Source organism: Lepidochelys kempii, chromosome 25 (assembly GCF_965140285.1).
Source record: "Lepidochelys kempii isolate rLepKem1 chromosome 25, rLepKem1.hap1, whole genome shotgun sequence".
Taxonomy (NCBI): domain Eukaryota; kingdom Metazoa; phylum Chordata; order Testudines; family Cheloniidae; genus Lepidochelys; species Lepidochelys kempii.
The window spans coordinates 14,439,650-14,454,749 of record NC_136404.1 but is presented as its reverse complement, the minus strand read 5'-3'; the positions used below and the strand labels follow the sequence as shown (position 1 = coordinate 14,454,749).

Sequence of the window (15,100 nt, the reverse complement as noted above, 5' to 3'; positions counted from 1 at the left end):
CCAATCCCCAATTTTTTTTTTTGCCCCAGATCCCTAAATGGCCCCCTCAAGGATTGAACTCACAACCCTGGGTTTAGCAGGCCAATGCTCAAACCACTGAGCTATCCCTCCCCATGTAGCAGTACCTCTGGGCTTGAGTGTCCCGACAGTTCCCAGAGCCCAGCTGTCCTATATGCTTAAATAGTAACGTCAATTCCATGCAAAGAAAAATTAGACCCTGTCCAAATCGATCAATTGGCTTCATCTTGGGTCCTAGGGCACTTTTTACCCTCCCTCTGCGTTGCATTCCCATGAGCCCACAGGGGCTGCAGGAAAAGGTTTACGAATCAAGGGAATGCCGGGCGGCATTAATAAATCAGCAATGCTCAAAGCAGCCGGCAGAGTCATTCCTGTAGCATCAATGAAGTTCACACACACACCCCACCTCCTCCGCTTTATAAAGCCTTGTGTGTGATGGAAATAATTCCCCATAATAAAAGCGAGAGAATGCTGGGCAGGGAGGCAGCCAAAGATGAGGGCTGAGATAGGGGAGAGCTGAGAGGCTGGTCTGTTGCTTGTTGTGATGTGTTACCACAGGATAAGGCCTGCTATGGCTCCACGCTAAAATAAATTCCTCCTGAGAGCACAAACTCTGCTGTTTGCCGGGCAACTGACCGAGAGCCCCAGAGCTCTATTGATGGGGCGATTTGCAGGAAAGGGGTTTCATTCTGGAGTGAGCCGGGCCCTGCTCTGTTACTTTAGGGTCACACAGACACTGTTCCCACAGTGGGTGTTCACAAAGATTCCAGCGGCCTTGGATGTATGGGGGGGCTGGAACAATTTTTATAGTGGGGGGGCTGAGAGCCATTGACCCAAACTGTAAACCCTGGGTATAAAGGAAACCACTTCAAGCCAGGGGGTGCTGCAGCACCTCCCATACCCCTTGTTCCAGCACCCATGTGGATGTGCACGCCACACCCAGCAGTGCCACCCTTTAAAAGCTATTATTTTGGGTGCCCAATTGGAGACACTTAAATGGACTTTTTTCAGAGTAGCAGCCGTGTTAGTCTGTATCCGCAAAAAGAACAGGAGGACTTGTGGCACTAACCAATTTATCTGAGCATAAGCTTTCGTGAGCTACAGCTCACTTCATGGGATGCATGCCGTGGAAAATACAGTGGGGAGATTTTATATGCACAGAGAAATGGACTTTGTTTTCAGAGGGCAGGCGCTCAGCGTGGCCTGGAAATCAGGCCCTTTTAAAGTGTCCCTAGGTTCTGACATGCAGTAGCAGTCAGGGGACCAGAGAGAACCACAGGGTTTGTCTGTGTCCTGCAGCCTTGTGACAACTGACCCTTGTCTCTTCTATGCCCTGGAGGACGCCACCTCTCTCTTTAGAGGGGTTTCTCCCCACACTTACCAACATCTCCTCTCTGCTGGCTACATCATGTTCATTTATCCCCCCAGTACAGGAGATGCTGACCAGGCCCCTGCTTGATTTAATGGGGCCAGAGGAATATAGAGAGAAGCTTCTCAGGTGGCCCGTGTGACAGCAGCATGCACAAAAAAAAACCCCTTTCGAACCTGCCATTGTATGATCAGTCATTTGTCTATACTTCTTTGGCATAGCACCAAAGGACTTTACATACAGCGCCTGTGAAGATGCAGCCACCTCTGGGGTGGGAAGCAGCAGCCAGCACACAACACTGGGGACGTTGAGACCGAGAGCATAATCTTACAAAGAGCGCCTGGGGGTTGGTGGTTAAGGTCTCATTTGAAAGGCCCCTGGATGGTCTATGGCCTATGGCCTAAGGCCTAGATACCTATGGCCCTGCTGGGATCTGCCTGCTGATTGGGGCCTTAGATTTTATATTACAAACATCAGCATGGTATCTAAACACCTTCCTCTCTGGATGCGGCAGGAACCTGCCTCACTGCAAGAAGCCTGGAACACGGTGCCTCTTTGTGTTACAGAAACTCACACCCAGCAGTAAAGCCATGAGAATCAGGAATGGATGCACCCTAAAGGGAACTTCTCCTTTGCACGGGGGCCTTTTCCTCCGGAACCCCACTCCCTGCCCCCTCCAGCTACTGCAATTAACACTGCTCTCCCGCAGGTGCATAGGGGTGGCGGGGGATGAACGGGGAAGGAGGCTGGCCTGGCTTGCGAATAAAGTGACCCCGAACTATAAATATGCCCCCTGATGGATAGGTCTGAACTTGGCTGTGACTAAAGCTCAAAACCACAGGGACCTTCTAGGTGGCTAAACTATTGACCAGCCCTTCTGAGTCATTCCAGAGACAGGATCCAGCTGGGGCAAGACCCCTGGCAGGAAGGAAGCGCAAGGTAGCCAGGAGAACAGAAAGCAGAGCCTCCTTCGAAACAGGGACCCCACCAGGCTCTCCCCAGCCCCCCTGCCTACCCAGATACGCAACCCTTCTGCTCCAGGGTGGCAGGCCCAGGGGAAGAGGCTGCCAGTTGCAAGTGCGGATTTGCAACCAGGAGTCTCTTCTGCTTCTTTGCATACAGAGCAGACTCCCCCCCCCCCCAAAAAATAGCCCCAACAACAAACCCTCCCTCTCCCCCAGCCGCAGTGCTGCTGGACACCCAGAACTGCCCCCCAGGCAACCAGGGCTCAGGCTGGGGAGGAGAAAAGGGTCCCAACTGCAGCTTCCCCAGCTTGCACTGGGAGTTGCAGGGACTGGATTCAGTGGGCAAGGAGGCCCCCGCCCCCACCTCCCCAAATCCTCTTCCTGCCAGCAGGGGAATTGCTACAGCGGGGTGGGGTGTCCCCCTCGCCACCCCCCCCCCCCCAGCTGGCCTAGCCCGTGTGTGGCCAAGGAGCTCCCGGGCTCGGACCAGCCCTGAGCCAGGGGAGCAGGCTGGGCTGGCCAAGCCAGACCCCCCCCCCACACCCCCACACACTTGTTGCCCAGCCGAAGCTGCTCCGGGCGGGGCGGGGGCGCAGCGCCTCCCCCTTACCTGGGTGCTGAAGGGCATCCGCTGCTCCAGCTCCAGGACGCTGAGGAAGGGGATCTCCAGGGCGGCGGAGAGGAACTCCAGCTGGAGCAGCTCCTCCCGGGACCCGGGGAAGGCCAGCACGGCCGCCACCCGCTGTACCATCAGCGCCTGGCACAGCCAGCGGGCCAGCGAGGCCGGGTCCCGCTCCCGGGGAGCCCCCGGCACGATCTCCAAGCTCAGGTTGTAGGGGAACCGGCTGGCCCGGCTCGCCCTGGCCAGGGCGCTGCGCAGCCGGCTCTGCGCGCCCCCCGGGGGCAGCAGCGCGCCCAGGCGCACCGAGTGCCCGACCCTGGCGAGGATGTCGCAGGGCTGGGGGTGCCCCTGGCAGGGCGCCGGCAGGAGGCTGCCCGCCACCCCCACGCACAGCCAGAGCGCCCGCAGAAACTCCATGGGAAAGTTTGGGCGCTCCCCGGTCCCCGCCTCGCCCTGGGTGGGGGGCTAGGCTGCGGGAGAGGAGGCGGCGGGCGCTGGGGAGGAAGGAGCCCTGGGTGCCGGAGGAGGAGGAGAAGGGGCATGAGGAAGGCTGGGAGAGCGGAGGAGGTGCTGGGATCTCCAGGCGGGGCTGCCATGGAGCGTCTGCGGCAGCAGGGGCAGCAGCGGGAGCAGTTTGTATTGGCTGGGGGGGGGGGGGGAAGGAAGGCAGAGATTAGGGCAGGGGGGTGGGCAACCACAGCAAGGCAGGGGAAGGGGTATGAAGATGCCAGGGGACACGGCTGCCAGAGGGAGGAGAGGCAGAAGGGAATCCAGAGGCGAGGGGAGGCTGGCAGAAAAACGCCCCCTGCCCTCGTCCTGCCCAAGTGCCCTCCTGGAGATCCTCCCCCCCACACACACACACCCAGTGTGGAGCCTGGCTTTGCCAAGGAGTGCTGGGCAAACACCAACGATCCTTAGCACCCTTGGCCGGGCACGGCTGGCCACGAGCAAACGTCTCAGTGAAGTTCAGAGGCCAGGCTGGCAAAGGGTGAGGGGATGGGGATGGGGGGGGGGAGTTATTTAATCTCTGGCCCCTGGTGGGATTTGTCTGGAGAAACCTACAACAACAGTAATAATAAATAACCCGTCTGCTCCTTCCTCTCAGGTTATCATTTTGTAACACGAGACTGTGGATCCAATGAAAACTAAGGGCCGGATGCAGCCCCCAGGTTCCCAAAGGAGAGGCAGTCTTGTTGAGTGCTTAGAGCCACAGCTGGGCAATAGGAAACCTGTGTCCTAATCCCGACCCTGCCACGGACACACGGTGGCGCTAGGTCCCACCTCTGGGCCTCGGTTTCCCCATTTGGAAAAGGAAGACGATGACGCAGCCCCACCTTCTCGACGTGCTTTGAGAGCGAGGGGTCTCAGTGTGATGAACCTGTGCCCGATTGCTGCCCTCTGGGTTCCCATATGTTACACAGAAGGCTGAGAGCCCCTGGGCAATAGTGAGGCAAAAGTCCACTAAAGTAAAATCTCCCACAGCCGGTGTAGCTTCCCCAGGGGTAGCAATGGCGGGGGGAATGAGCGTAGACAGGGCACAAGCATTCTCACCAGCGTGTGCTCTCGCCCTGCTCAGAGCAGCCTGTCAGTAAGATTGTGTCTGTTTAACTCTTACGTCTTAAAAAATGCTAAGAAATCTGTAGGCACCTAGGATGTCACGGCTCTCCCTGTGCTTCTGACCAGGGCCACCTGGAGCCACCCAGCAGCAGCTGGGATGTAACCCACACCCTTCTAGGCCCAGGGCCTAGCACTTGAGCCAAAGGAGAATCTCTGTTAGCAGGGAGGTGTCTATGACACACAGGAGAACAGTTCAGATTCCATCCACTAGTAGGCAATATCGCACACAGCAACACTAGCTAACTCCTTGCAGCATTTCTCGTTGAGAGAGAGCCCTTCTGGCCACAAGGATAGGATACCTGGTGCTTACAAGCTTTCTGCCTTCATGAACCCGAGTATTTATCAGTCAGGGAAAACAAACCAACCCTTGCCTTCTTTGAGTCCTGTTGGACCCAGAGCCTTAGGGGTGATTTCCTTGGAACCTATTGAGGACTGGCTCCTTCCTCTCCATTTTATTTGGTAACCATTCAGTGCGTGGTGCAGTTACCTCCGAGTACGCGCTGCCCTTTCATTGTACTCACATCACCTTATACAACACACAGGGCTCACCCTACGACACCCCTCAGCCCCAGCCCAGTGTGAAGACATGCTCCCTCAACCCACCCCAAGCTACACAACTCACAAACCACGCAGGCATGCACCCACACAAGCCCTGTACAACCCAACCTGCAAACGCACCCACTCTGAGCTACACAACTCACAAACCATGTACATCGTGCAGTGCATGCAATCACCCAAACCCTGCACAACCCAGCGCCCCCGCTCCTTCCCCGGGCGTCCGCCCACTCATCTCGCACAACCCAATCCGCCTGCTGCCACACAACAGAAACCTTCCACGACTGCACACCTCTCAGGCACTGGCCAACCCACAGGTCAGCCTTGACACACTCCACTGTACATGACTCTCAGGCCCCAGGGCAATCCATACGGCAACACACACCGAACCCTGCACAACCCACAGTGCATGCGTGAGCTCAACCCAGCCCCATAGCAAACATGCCCGGCTTGGCACATGCCCCTATCAGCACAGCGCCCTTTGTCTCCAGAGGCCCAGGGGTGCTGCAGTAGTGGGGACATTTTTACACTTCATTATGCATTCCGTTGGCCTTCCCTGTCATAACACCGAGCCTGGGGAAGGCCTTTGGGAAGGGGCTGAATGAGATTCAGGCCATAAATCCAGAGGAATTCCAGGAGAATTTTCACTGTCTTTTAATAAGCAGAGCTCCCCCGCCCCCGGCCCACCAATCATCTCCTCCTCTGCCTTTCCCAGCTGTGCCAGGCAGCGTGTGTGACCTGCATGAGAACACGGGGCCTTTTCAATAGGCACGTACTTGGCGAACATCTCGGGAAGGAGTTCGCTGGAGCGAGGCTGGAGCCTTGTCCCTTTCAGCGAACAACTACTCAAGAAAAAGCAACACGCCCAACCTTGTTCACAGGCCGGGCCTGAGGGGGGACCGAAAGGGTTGATACCTTGGCATTTTGATACCTTTAACAAACGTGAACTTAGCAGCCCCACTGCGAGGGAGCTAAAGCAGGATTTAGCTAATCTAACCCCCCATTTCAGTGAGGTCCTGCCCCAAAGAGCTCAAGGCGACAAACAGACAAAGGCGGGAGGGGAAACTGAGGCACAGAGCGGGGAAATGATTTGTCCAAGGTCACGCGCAGAGCCAGGCCTGGAACTTGAGTCTCCTGGTTGCCAGTGTGCAGAGCCAGGCCTGGAACCAGTCTCCTGGTTGCCTTAGCCACTGGACAGCCCTGCTGCCCGCGTGATGGACAACCTAGTGACTATGCAGCTCTGGAGGAGAAATGGTAGGGATAATCTTGTGCAGGTGACCCCCTGATGGCAACTTACATTTCTGGTGCATCATCCCACGCTCGCCTGTGCCTATAGACAGTCATCATTTCAGCCATGGCTGCAGTGCAGCCGCCTCTGGGGTGAAACCCTACATGGTGCCGCTACATGGCTGTTTAAGCCAGGAAGGGAATACGTTCGCCTGCTGCGACTGCCAGGCAACAGGGGATCTTTAGGACACAGAAGCTAATCCCGCTGCTCTTGAGAGAGACGTGTTAGGGGATCACTTTTGTAGCCCAGCTGAACGACGACAGCCTCAGCCCTACACAGGGGTTAGCGCTCAGAGGGGAGCGCGGAGCCCCTACTTCGCCCGCGCACCTCTCCACGGCACTTTGTGGGCTCCCCTCCCGCGGGGCAAGACCAGGCCAGATGCTACTTATCTCAGGAGGCAATCTAAGAGGATTCCCAGCCTGAGGCAGCCGGAGTGTGGCTGTGGCATGATAATACTGAGCTAATAAATGGCTAATAAAATTAAAATAGCCCAGGCATTAGCCAGTCAGATGGCTGTGGCACTGGGTCCTTCAGCTGGAGAACAGGGCAGGAGGCTAGGGTCCCCCGTTCCATCTGGCTCACATCATTCTCTGGGCACCTGCTGAGTCTGCGCTCACCCCTCTGTCCTTTGTGGTACAAGCCACTAATTCTCGCTGCAAGCCAGGGCCTCCCTGTTATTCACCTTAAAGCACCAAGGACAAGCGTGCTGGCCACTCAGCATTCCTTCACTGGGATCTGCCCTTCTGCTAGATCCCTGGCTCCTTCTTACCAAGGCCAGAAGGCTGCTCACGCTGCCTTTAGCAGGCCACTCTTAAGAGCTAGCACCATATCCTGAGAGGATGGACAGGAGACAATGGCATCAGCTGATCGCCTACCCAGCTGTGGTCACAGGGAGAGGCCAGGCAGTGGCCATGTGTGTCCTAGGGAGATGAGCGACATGTGGCCAAGGGGGGATGGATTTCGTGGTTCACCGATCTGCATTTCTGATGAGGTCCCTCTCACCCCCGAAGACAAACACCAGCTGCCAGCAGAAAAGGAAGAAAATCTATTAAATTAATAACCAAAAAAACCCCACCCCAGCCAAGTACCAGCTGGTGAAATATATTGATCTTCAGACAAATGTAATGAGTGAACGCTAATGAATTCCTCCCGGGCATGATAGTGGGGGAGATCTGTCTCACTTCAAAGGGGAGGGCAGGAGAAGGAAACCTTTTGAAGGCCTAACGAGAACAGTCCATGCAGTGTCACACTGGACCAGTCAACCAGATGGGAGATGGTCCCTCCCCCACAAATAGATATAAAGCAACTGATAACGAGATTAACAATCCAAGGGGCAACGTGGCCAGTTCTCCCTTCTTGGCGCATGTTTTTTTGAGTGAAGGATGGAGTGGATTGGCCGGGGAGCTGGCAGGAGCGTGGGGGCTGAATTTAAGGTGCGGGCAGCCCCTCAGAATGCAGCTCTGGCTCCTCAGTACCTGCTGCTCAAGGATACGAGGGGATGGCTGGGCAGGCTAAGCTAAGCCTGCAATGGCTACACTCCCAGAGGTCCAGCTCCCAGCCATGGCTAACACAGCCATCGATTGGTGCATGAGGCCATCACTTCCTCTCACACGAGACCTTTAATAGCTATGAGCTGGCTCCAGGGCCCCATGGCTCCTCCGGACTGTAGAGGGAGCTGGGAGGGCTCAAATCCTTGGACAAATCAAGCCCATAGCTGCCGCCTCTTCTGCAGAGGCTCAGGGGCAAAGCAAAGCTCAAAGCCAGAGCTTTCTTGCACCAAAAGCACAGGCCCCTCTCACTTTACCTAAATGAGACTCCCCATTTGTTGTTAGCAGTATAGGACTTATGACACACAGCTGAGCCATTCTGATTCCATCTAGCAGGGGGTAGCTGTGTACATGCTTTTGTGTGTGCATGCACCCCACCCCACACACACACACACTCTCTCTCTCTCTCTCTCCATGTCTTCCAGGCTAGACTCTACATTTTTGATCTTTACTCAGTCCAAGGAGGGGGCCTAACACAAAACAGTCCATCCCTTTTAATTGTATTTATTTATTTATTTTTGGTTACAAATATTTCCTCTCCCACGTTATTAAAAACAATTGACTTATCTGTAAGCCCCTGGGATGGATTGTTTGGTTTTTGGAAAAGACAGGCAGCTGGAAATAGCCCTTGCGCTGACCTTGTCCATTTCACCTTCCAGAGCATCTTTCCCTGTCATGTCATTTCATGCTATTCCGCTGTAATTCTTGGAGACAGATGTGGGGGGGGGGGGGCGGAGTGGGGGAAGAAGGAGGGGAGCGACCACAGAGCCGGAGCGGTACCAATGTCAATGGATTGCCACCGGGAAGCCCTGCTCTGCTTTTGGCTTCAGCTGACTGGGAGCGTCAGCCCCCGTTGGGCCCTTTAAATCATCCAGCTCCAGTGATGTTCCGACACAGGCCTGCTTGTGCAAGGGAGAGGGCCAAGGCCTGCTCTGCGCCATCCTTTTTTTGGCGGGTGGGGAGGGAGGTTGAATAGAGCTAGTTATTGGGCAGCAATGGGACAGGCCGGAGAGCAATTACCTAGCACCAGTAACGGCTGTGTCTGCGTTTCTGTATCACTTTGCTGTTAATTAACCAGTGGGCGTTAATTTTCCTCTCCCTGCGCCATCCCCAAAGTGGGGCCCTTACAGCCCTGTTAACAGACTGACTCTCTCTCTGCCCAGCTGGCGTGCAGCTCCCTGGCCCTTATGTACCCACCCCAGCCCAAGCGAGCAGAATGCCGTGCTCGTCTTTAGGGCCTTCCAGCTGAAGGGCTTGTTTTTACCAGCATTAGTCAGTCATAAAACACCAACTCACCCTGGTAGGTAGGACTTAGCCCTGCTTCCTCAATGGGGGAAACTGAGGCTCAGAGAAAGGAAGTTGCTTGTCCGAGGTCACTCAATGAGTCAGCAGCAGAGCCAGGAATTCTGACTTCCACTCCAGCCACTGTGCCACACGCCCCTCCCAGATCTGGGAATGGAACCCAGGCATCCTGGTGCACCATCCCCTTCTCTAACCCCCTTCTCCCTCCCCTATGGAGTCTTTCTGGCCTGGCTGTGCACAGACACTGCACGCATTAGATGAAGGCAGGCAGTGAGTGTAAGTCAGATGGGGATAGGGGGAGGTCACAGAAGGGGCCTGCTTCTTTACACTGGTAATGGTAGCCCCTGAGCAGAGATTGGGAACTTGCCCTTAAAAACCAGGCTCCTTATCAGAGCGGGTCTCGCTCAGGCGCCGCCGAGATCCTGACCGTTTCTTCCAGCTCTGGGGCAGATGCCGACCGTGAAAGGTTTCAAGTCACTGGGATTAGGAGCAACCCCACATGGTCTCCACCCCAGCCGCATCCCGGAAGGCACAGCCCAGGACACCACCGCCCAGGTCATTGGAAACAGGGTTGAACCAGTTCTCTGGCCTGTATTATGCAGGAGCTCAGACTGGATGATCACAGGGGTCCCTTCTGGCCTTAGAGTCTATGAATTCAGCCCCTGAGGAGCAGGGACGAACAGGCCGTGCTGGGTGACAGAGGCTATGGAGAACAGCAGCTATGCCCTGCGCTGGGTGCAGGTGAGAAGGAAGAGAAGGGAGATCCCTCCAGGAACACAGAGAGGACCTGCGGGAGAAGGTAGCTCCGTGGCTCTCTGCTGCCTCAGCAAAGCTGCTGGCGTATCTGGGACAGTCTTTCCAGGCCCGTGCTTGGCCTTCTGAGCTGAAGGTGCAGTGCGGTGGGACAACTGGAGCCCAGCCAGAAGCAGGTGCTGCTCGAGAAGCAACGGGCCCCGTGGACTGGGACTCAGGAGACCTGGGCTCTGCTACTGAAATGCTAGGTGACCTTGGGCAAGTCCCTTTCCCTTCCCACCCTTTGTCTGATCTATTTAAATGGCAAACCCTTAGGACCAGGGGCTCTCTCTTACTGTGTACGTGCAGACCTAACACAACGGGGCCCGATCTTAGCAGATGAAGCTCTACTACAAATAACTGCTATCTTCAGGCATTGCACTGGTATGCCAGGCTGCATTAAGCCCCTTGTCTTAGAGCCTTTGAGCAAGACAACACCCTCACCTAACTGATTGCTTTCCCATGGCCACAAAATAGATCCAGAGAGAAATGGATTTCCCCATCGTCCCCCCCATGGCTGAATAGTGCTGCTCTGAGAGACATAAAATGTAACTTCCTCTTGGGTCAGCGGCTGATTGACGAGCTGAATTATACCGGACCGGACAGAATAATGCTGCTGGGTTTCCTCCTCATCGGCTCTGACCCAGCAACGGGAGGCATTAGTGTCAGTTGCCGTCTGTCAGTCGAAGTCTCTGATACATACATCCAAGATCTTCCCTGGTCACTGGAACCCTGCCTGCCCCCTTCCCCACTGGAACCCTCCTTCCCCCCCTCCTCCAGACCAACCTCCCCCCTGCACGGGGCTGGCATCTCCTCTCCGCGCCCCACCATGTTCCTCCCCACCGCACCCCACTTCTTCGCAAGAGCAAATGGGACAAATGCCCACTTTTATCCAAAAAGTCAGGGCAGCTGGGACAGGGCTTAAATGTATGGCCACCCTAGCCACCTGGGCAGGTAGCCAGGTGGGAACCTGTGACAAACAGCTGCTGCCTCTGTTCTCTTCTCAAACTGCACCACTGTGTGAAGAGAGATCCCGGGGGGCACTAGCCGTTCAGCCCCCTGAAATCAGAGGAGGTGGCTACAGGGAGGGGAGTTTTCCCATTGCACGGAGAGGAGCAGAGCAGAGAACAGAACCGGGGAGCCTGGACTCCGGAGTTCTATTCTCAGCGTGGCACCCAATAGCAGTGCGAGGTTTGACAAGTTATTTTGTTGCTGCTTTGTGCCTCAGTTTCCCCATCTATACAATGGGGACAGCACTGCCCTCATGCATAGGGCCTTGCAGGGTTTAAATGATGCCTGTAGAGCTCAGAGAGGCCAGGGAAAAGGGGAATAGATTGAAGGGTGCCTAGGAGAAAGATGATGCTCTAGAAAGGGACGGCTGGGCTAGTGGTTAAGGCAACAGATGGGGACTCAGGAGACTCAGCGAAGGGACCACCATGATCATCTAGTCTGAGCTCCTGCAAGTTGCAGGCCACAGGACCTCACCCACCCACTCCAGTAATAGACCCCTAACCTCTGGCAGAGTCACTGAAGTTCTCAAATCATGATTTCAAGTTACAAGGAATCCATTATTTACTCTAGTTTAAACCTGCAAGTGACCTGTCAAGACCCCCCAGTTCACTCCCTGGCTCTGCCACCAAACTCCCTGTGTGACCTTGGGCAAGCTGCTTCATCTTGCTGTGCCTCAGTTTCCCTTCAGCTTTGCTTTTCCCAGATAGACTGGCAGCCTCTCCCCGTCTATGTGCAGCGCCCAGGACAATGAGGCGCTGATCTCAACCGGCACTGCCGGAGTACAAATAAAAAAACAGCACTGTAGGATTGCCCCTGTATGAGCGACCCAGATGTTGCCGGGTAAGAATTAACCATCATATCCCAGATGTGGGCCCCACAGAGCTGCTTTCAGCGAGGACAGGGGGGAAAAGATCCAGGGGCTGGGAGAGAACAGCAGCTCCAGTAGGATGCAGAGCAGATGTTGCATTTCAGAGCCCCCCACACCCAGGGGATTTGCTTTAACAAAAATTAGCAGCTGGGCCAAACAAATGATTCGGCAAATCCCCAGTACAGAGTGCACAGCCGCAGGTGAGCTGACATTTCATGACAGTGCTGAATTGCACCCAGGTAATGGAGACCACCCAGCCCTGCCCTCCCTGCCGGCACAGCGTTGCTGGGACACAGGCCCCGGGCAGAGTTTGGGGAGGGAGGTTCTGTATCAGGGCACCAGTGCAGCCCCCAATGCACCCAGCTGCACTCTTGCCTTTTGTGGCGTGGACTGCACGGGTGCCAGGGCGTGCCCGCGGCTTCCTGCTCCATGGGCAGGTTCTAGGCACGTCTCTCGCTCCGGAGCCTGAATTCCATTCCCGGGAGTCCGGTGCTTTGATCTACCTCTGGCTGCCCCCCAGTCCCCCCTTGCCATAGTGTCTGAGCACCTCAGTATTCAGCCTCACAACCCCCCACCCCTGACCTGTGAGGCAGGGCACTGCCCTTAAATATATTTTATAGACAGGGACCTGAGGCCCAGAGAGACTCACTCAGGGTCCCCCCCCAGAGTCTGTGGGAGAACCAGGAACTGAACCCACACCCAGGTGAGCCCCCCAACCACTGGGCCATACTTCTATTCACACACGTCCTTACCTCTGGTAAATCCCACCATGTTTCGGTGGTGGGAGACAATCTCCCCTCGCTGCTTGGGAGCCACATTCTGAAGCCCATCTAGGGTCTTCTGCCCCGTGGCAGCGTGGACTCTAGCCTCCCTCGGGACACTCCTGCAGGGCAGCTCGCAGCCGGGCCACCGCTCTGCCCAGGAGCGCGTCTCTGTTCCAGTCACAGAGCACGTTCTCTAGTCTGGGGCAGCAGGGGTCCGGGCAAGGGGAGGATAAGAGGGTAAAGCAATGAACTGAAATGCACGTTGTATCCCCCGCCCCAGGAATGGACATCGGGGAATCAATAACAGAGACATACCTGGCACCCACCGGGCTGCTGGCCTAGTGACGTTTACACAGTTAGCACCAGGGGCCCCTACGACGCACCATGGACTATTCCCTGGCCTCCCAAACCGCACAGCGGCAAAGAGAAACCTTTACCTTGACCCTAACCAGTCATCTAGGCCTCAGCTAGCCAAGGCAGTGTGTGGAGCTTGAAAAGGGTCACGCCGTAGGGTCCAGTGGACAGCAGGAGAAAACGAATTCCAACTTACTGAGGATGCTGTCACGGGCGCCTACAAACTCCCCCATTAGGGGGAGACACCACCTGACAGTGGTACTGTCACTCCCCTGAACCAGCCCCCACCCCCTTGGCAGGTTGTCCCACCAACTTGGAAAGGATTAAGTGGGCTCTGCTGTCTGCCTGAGGGCAGTGGGTCATGATCCCACCCAGGTGTAGGGCAAGTGGGAGGAGCTGGCTGGAGAGGGAGGATCTAGGGTGTGGGCTGAGCAGGGTGGGTGGAGGAGCCCGATCCGAGGAGACAGTCAGAGCTGGACTTTATCTTGTTGCTTTCTGTGTTGAAAGCAGGGAAGGGATGCTGGGCTGGAGGGGCATGGGGAGGCTGGGGCAGAGGCTGTTATTTTGACTTGGGGAGGGGGCAGAAGAGAATATTCCCAAGGCCCACAGCTGACTTCTTACCTGTAGAGCCTGGACTATGTTTTCAGAGCAGGCTGGGAAAGATTCCTGCTGGCTCGCTGGGTGACCCAGAGTTAGCAAAGTGTGCATGGAGACCCGGACGAGACCCTGGTTCACCCAGGTCCTTACAGGTGCCCATTACTGTGGTATCTGAGAGCCTAGGGTACCGTCCTTTTGCCATGGCAGAGGCCTGTGGCTCTCAGAGCAGCTTGCTGGCTGGGGCCGATGCTGCTCTGATGCAGCCTATTAACATCGATCCAAACCGTCTGAAGGAAAAACAGATGGGGGGAAAAAAAAGAAGAGAAATGGCCCTTATTAAACTAAAAGCATCATCTAAGTGAGCTGGCATGAGACAGGAGCTTGGCCCGGACACTCGCACACTGAATCAAATGCTCTTGCTTCTGGTTTATGAAACAGGTCCACCATTGCAGGGTGGGCAGATGGGTCGAGGCTCAGCTGGGCCTGCAGGAGGTTTGGGCACATCTGCACCCCCAGCTCAGTGAAAGGGGGCAAGGCAGCCACCTCTCCCCCATCCTCTGCACACACACCCCCGTTCACTGAAGGGGGGATAAGGGGAGCATCCTCCCTGCCCCCCACATCCTCCCTTTCCTTCCCTGCTGTAGGTCAGTTTGGTTGCCTGACAAATCACAGAGGCCCCTGGCACAGCTGGGCCCCAATACGCAGGAACCAGCCCACTCCTTGCGGTGCAGCAAGGCAAGGAACCCTCCCCACTGCTTAAGCCTGCTTGGCCAAGCCGAGCTGCCCGGGCCAGTAGGAGCGAAGGGAGAGGAGCCAGAAGCCCCCGGTGCCAAGTGGCGGAGGGGGAGCTGTTGAGAGCGAAGCATGCCAGGGGCTGGGCTCGGCTACTAGGATTGCTAGCTCCGAGGCTGCGGCTACTGGGAAGGGCAGGGTCTTATCCGCCCCTGCCCAGGTGAGCTGTTCATGCAGGTGTCAGGCCCCCATCATTCGGACAGCAGAAGGCAGGGAGCAGGTCTGAATCGGGGCTTTTTGATTCTTTACAGCCTCTGGGGGCTCAGCGCAAGGTGACGGCTGAATAGGGTGACCAGATGTTCTGATTTTTTTTTTTTTAGCGGGACAGTCCTGCTATTTGGGAATTTTTCTTATAGAGGCACCTCTTACCCCCCACCCCCTGTCCCCATTTTTCACACTTTCTAGCTGGTCACCCCATGGCTGAAGCAGCCCCAGCGAGAGGGAAGGCACAGCAGAGATTTCCCAGATCTGTGCTCCGGTGGGGCAGGCGTTTGCACCCAGAGATGGTGCCGAGAAGCTCTAGAAACAGAGAGAGATGGAGACCTTGGATCGCCTGCAACTCCTGTTTCAGCCCCCACCCAGCATGGATTTCATTCCTTAGGAATGGTGGGAGAACCTGTCTCTCCTTTGGGGCAGGGG

At 56.1% G+C, this 15,100-nt stretch overlaps 1 protein-coding gene across 2 annotated transcripts in view; it reads right to left on the bottom strand.

The window, feature by feature from the left end:
* GRIN3B (glutamate ionotropic receptor NMDA type subunit 3B) overlaps window positions 1-3,570 on the bottom strand; it is a 47,722-nt gene extending 44,152 nt beyond the window's left edge. For both annotated transcript variants that reach the window (XM_073324559.2, XM_073324560.2), the window contains exon 1: window positions 2,963-3,570. In XM_073324559.2, the coding sequence (XP_073180660.1) occupies window positions 2,963-3,391 (429 nt within the window). In that variant the 5' untranslated portion in view covers window positions 3,392-3,570. The remainder of the gene's footprint in view (window positions 1-2,962) is intronic.
* Between the last annotated feature and the right edge of the window lie 11,530 nt (window positions 3,571-15,100).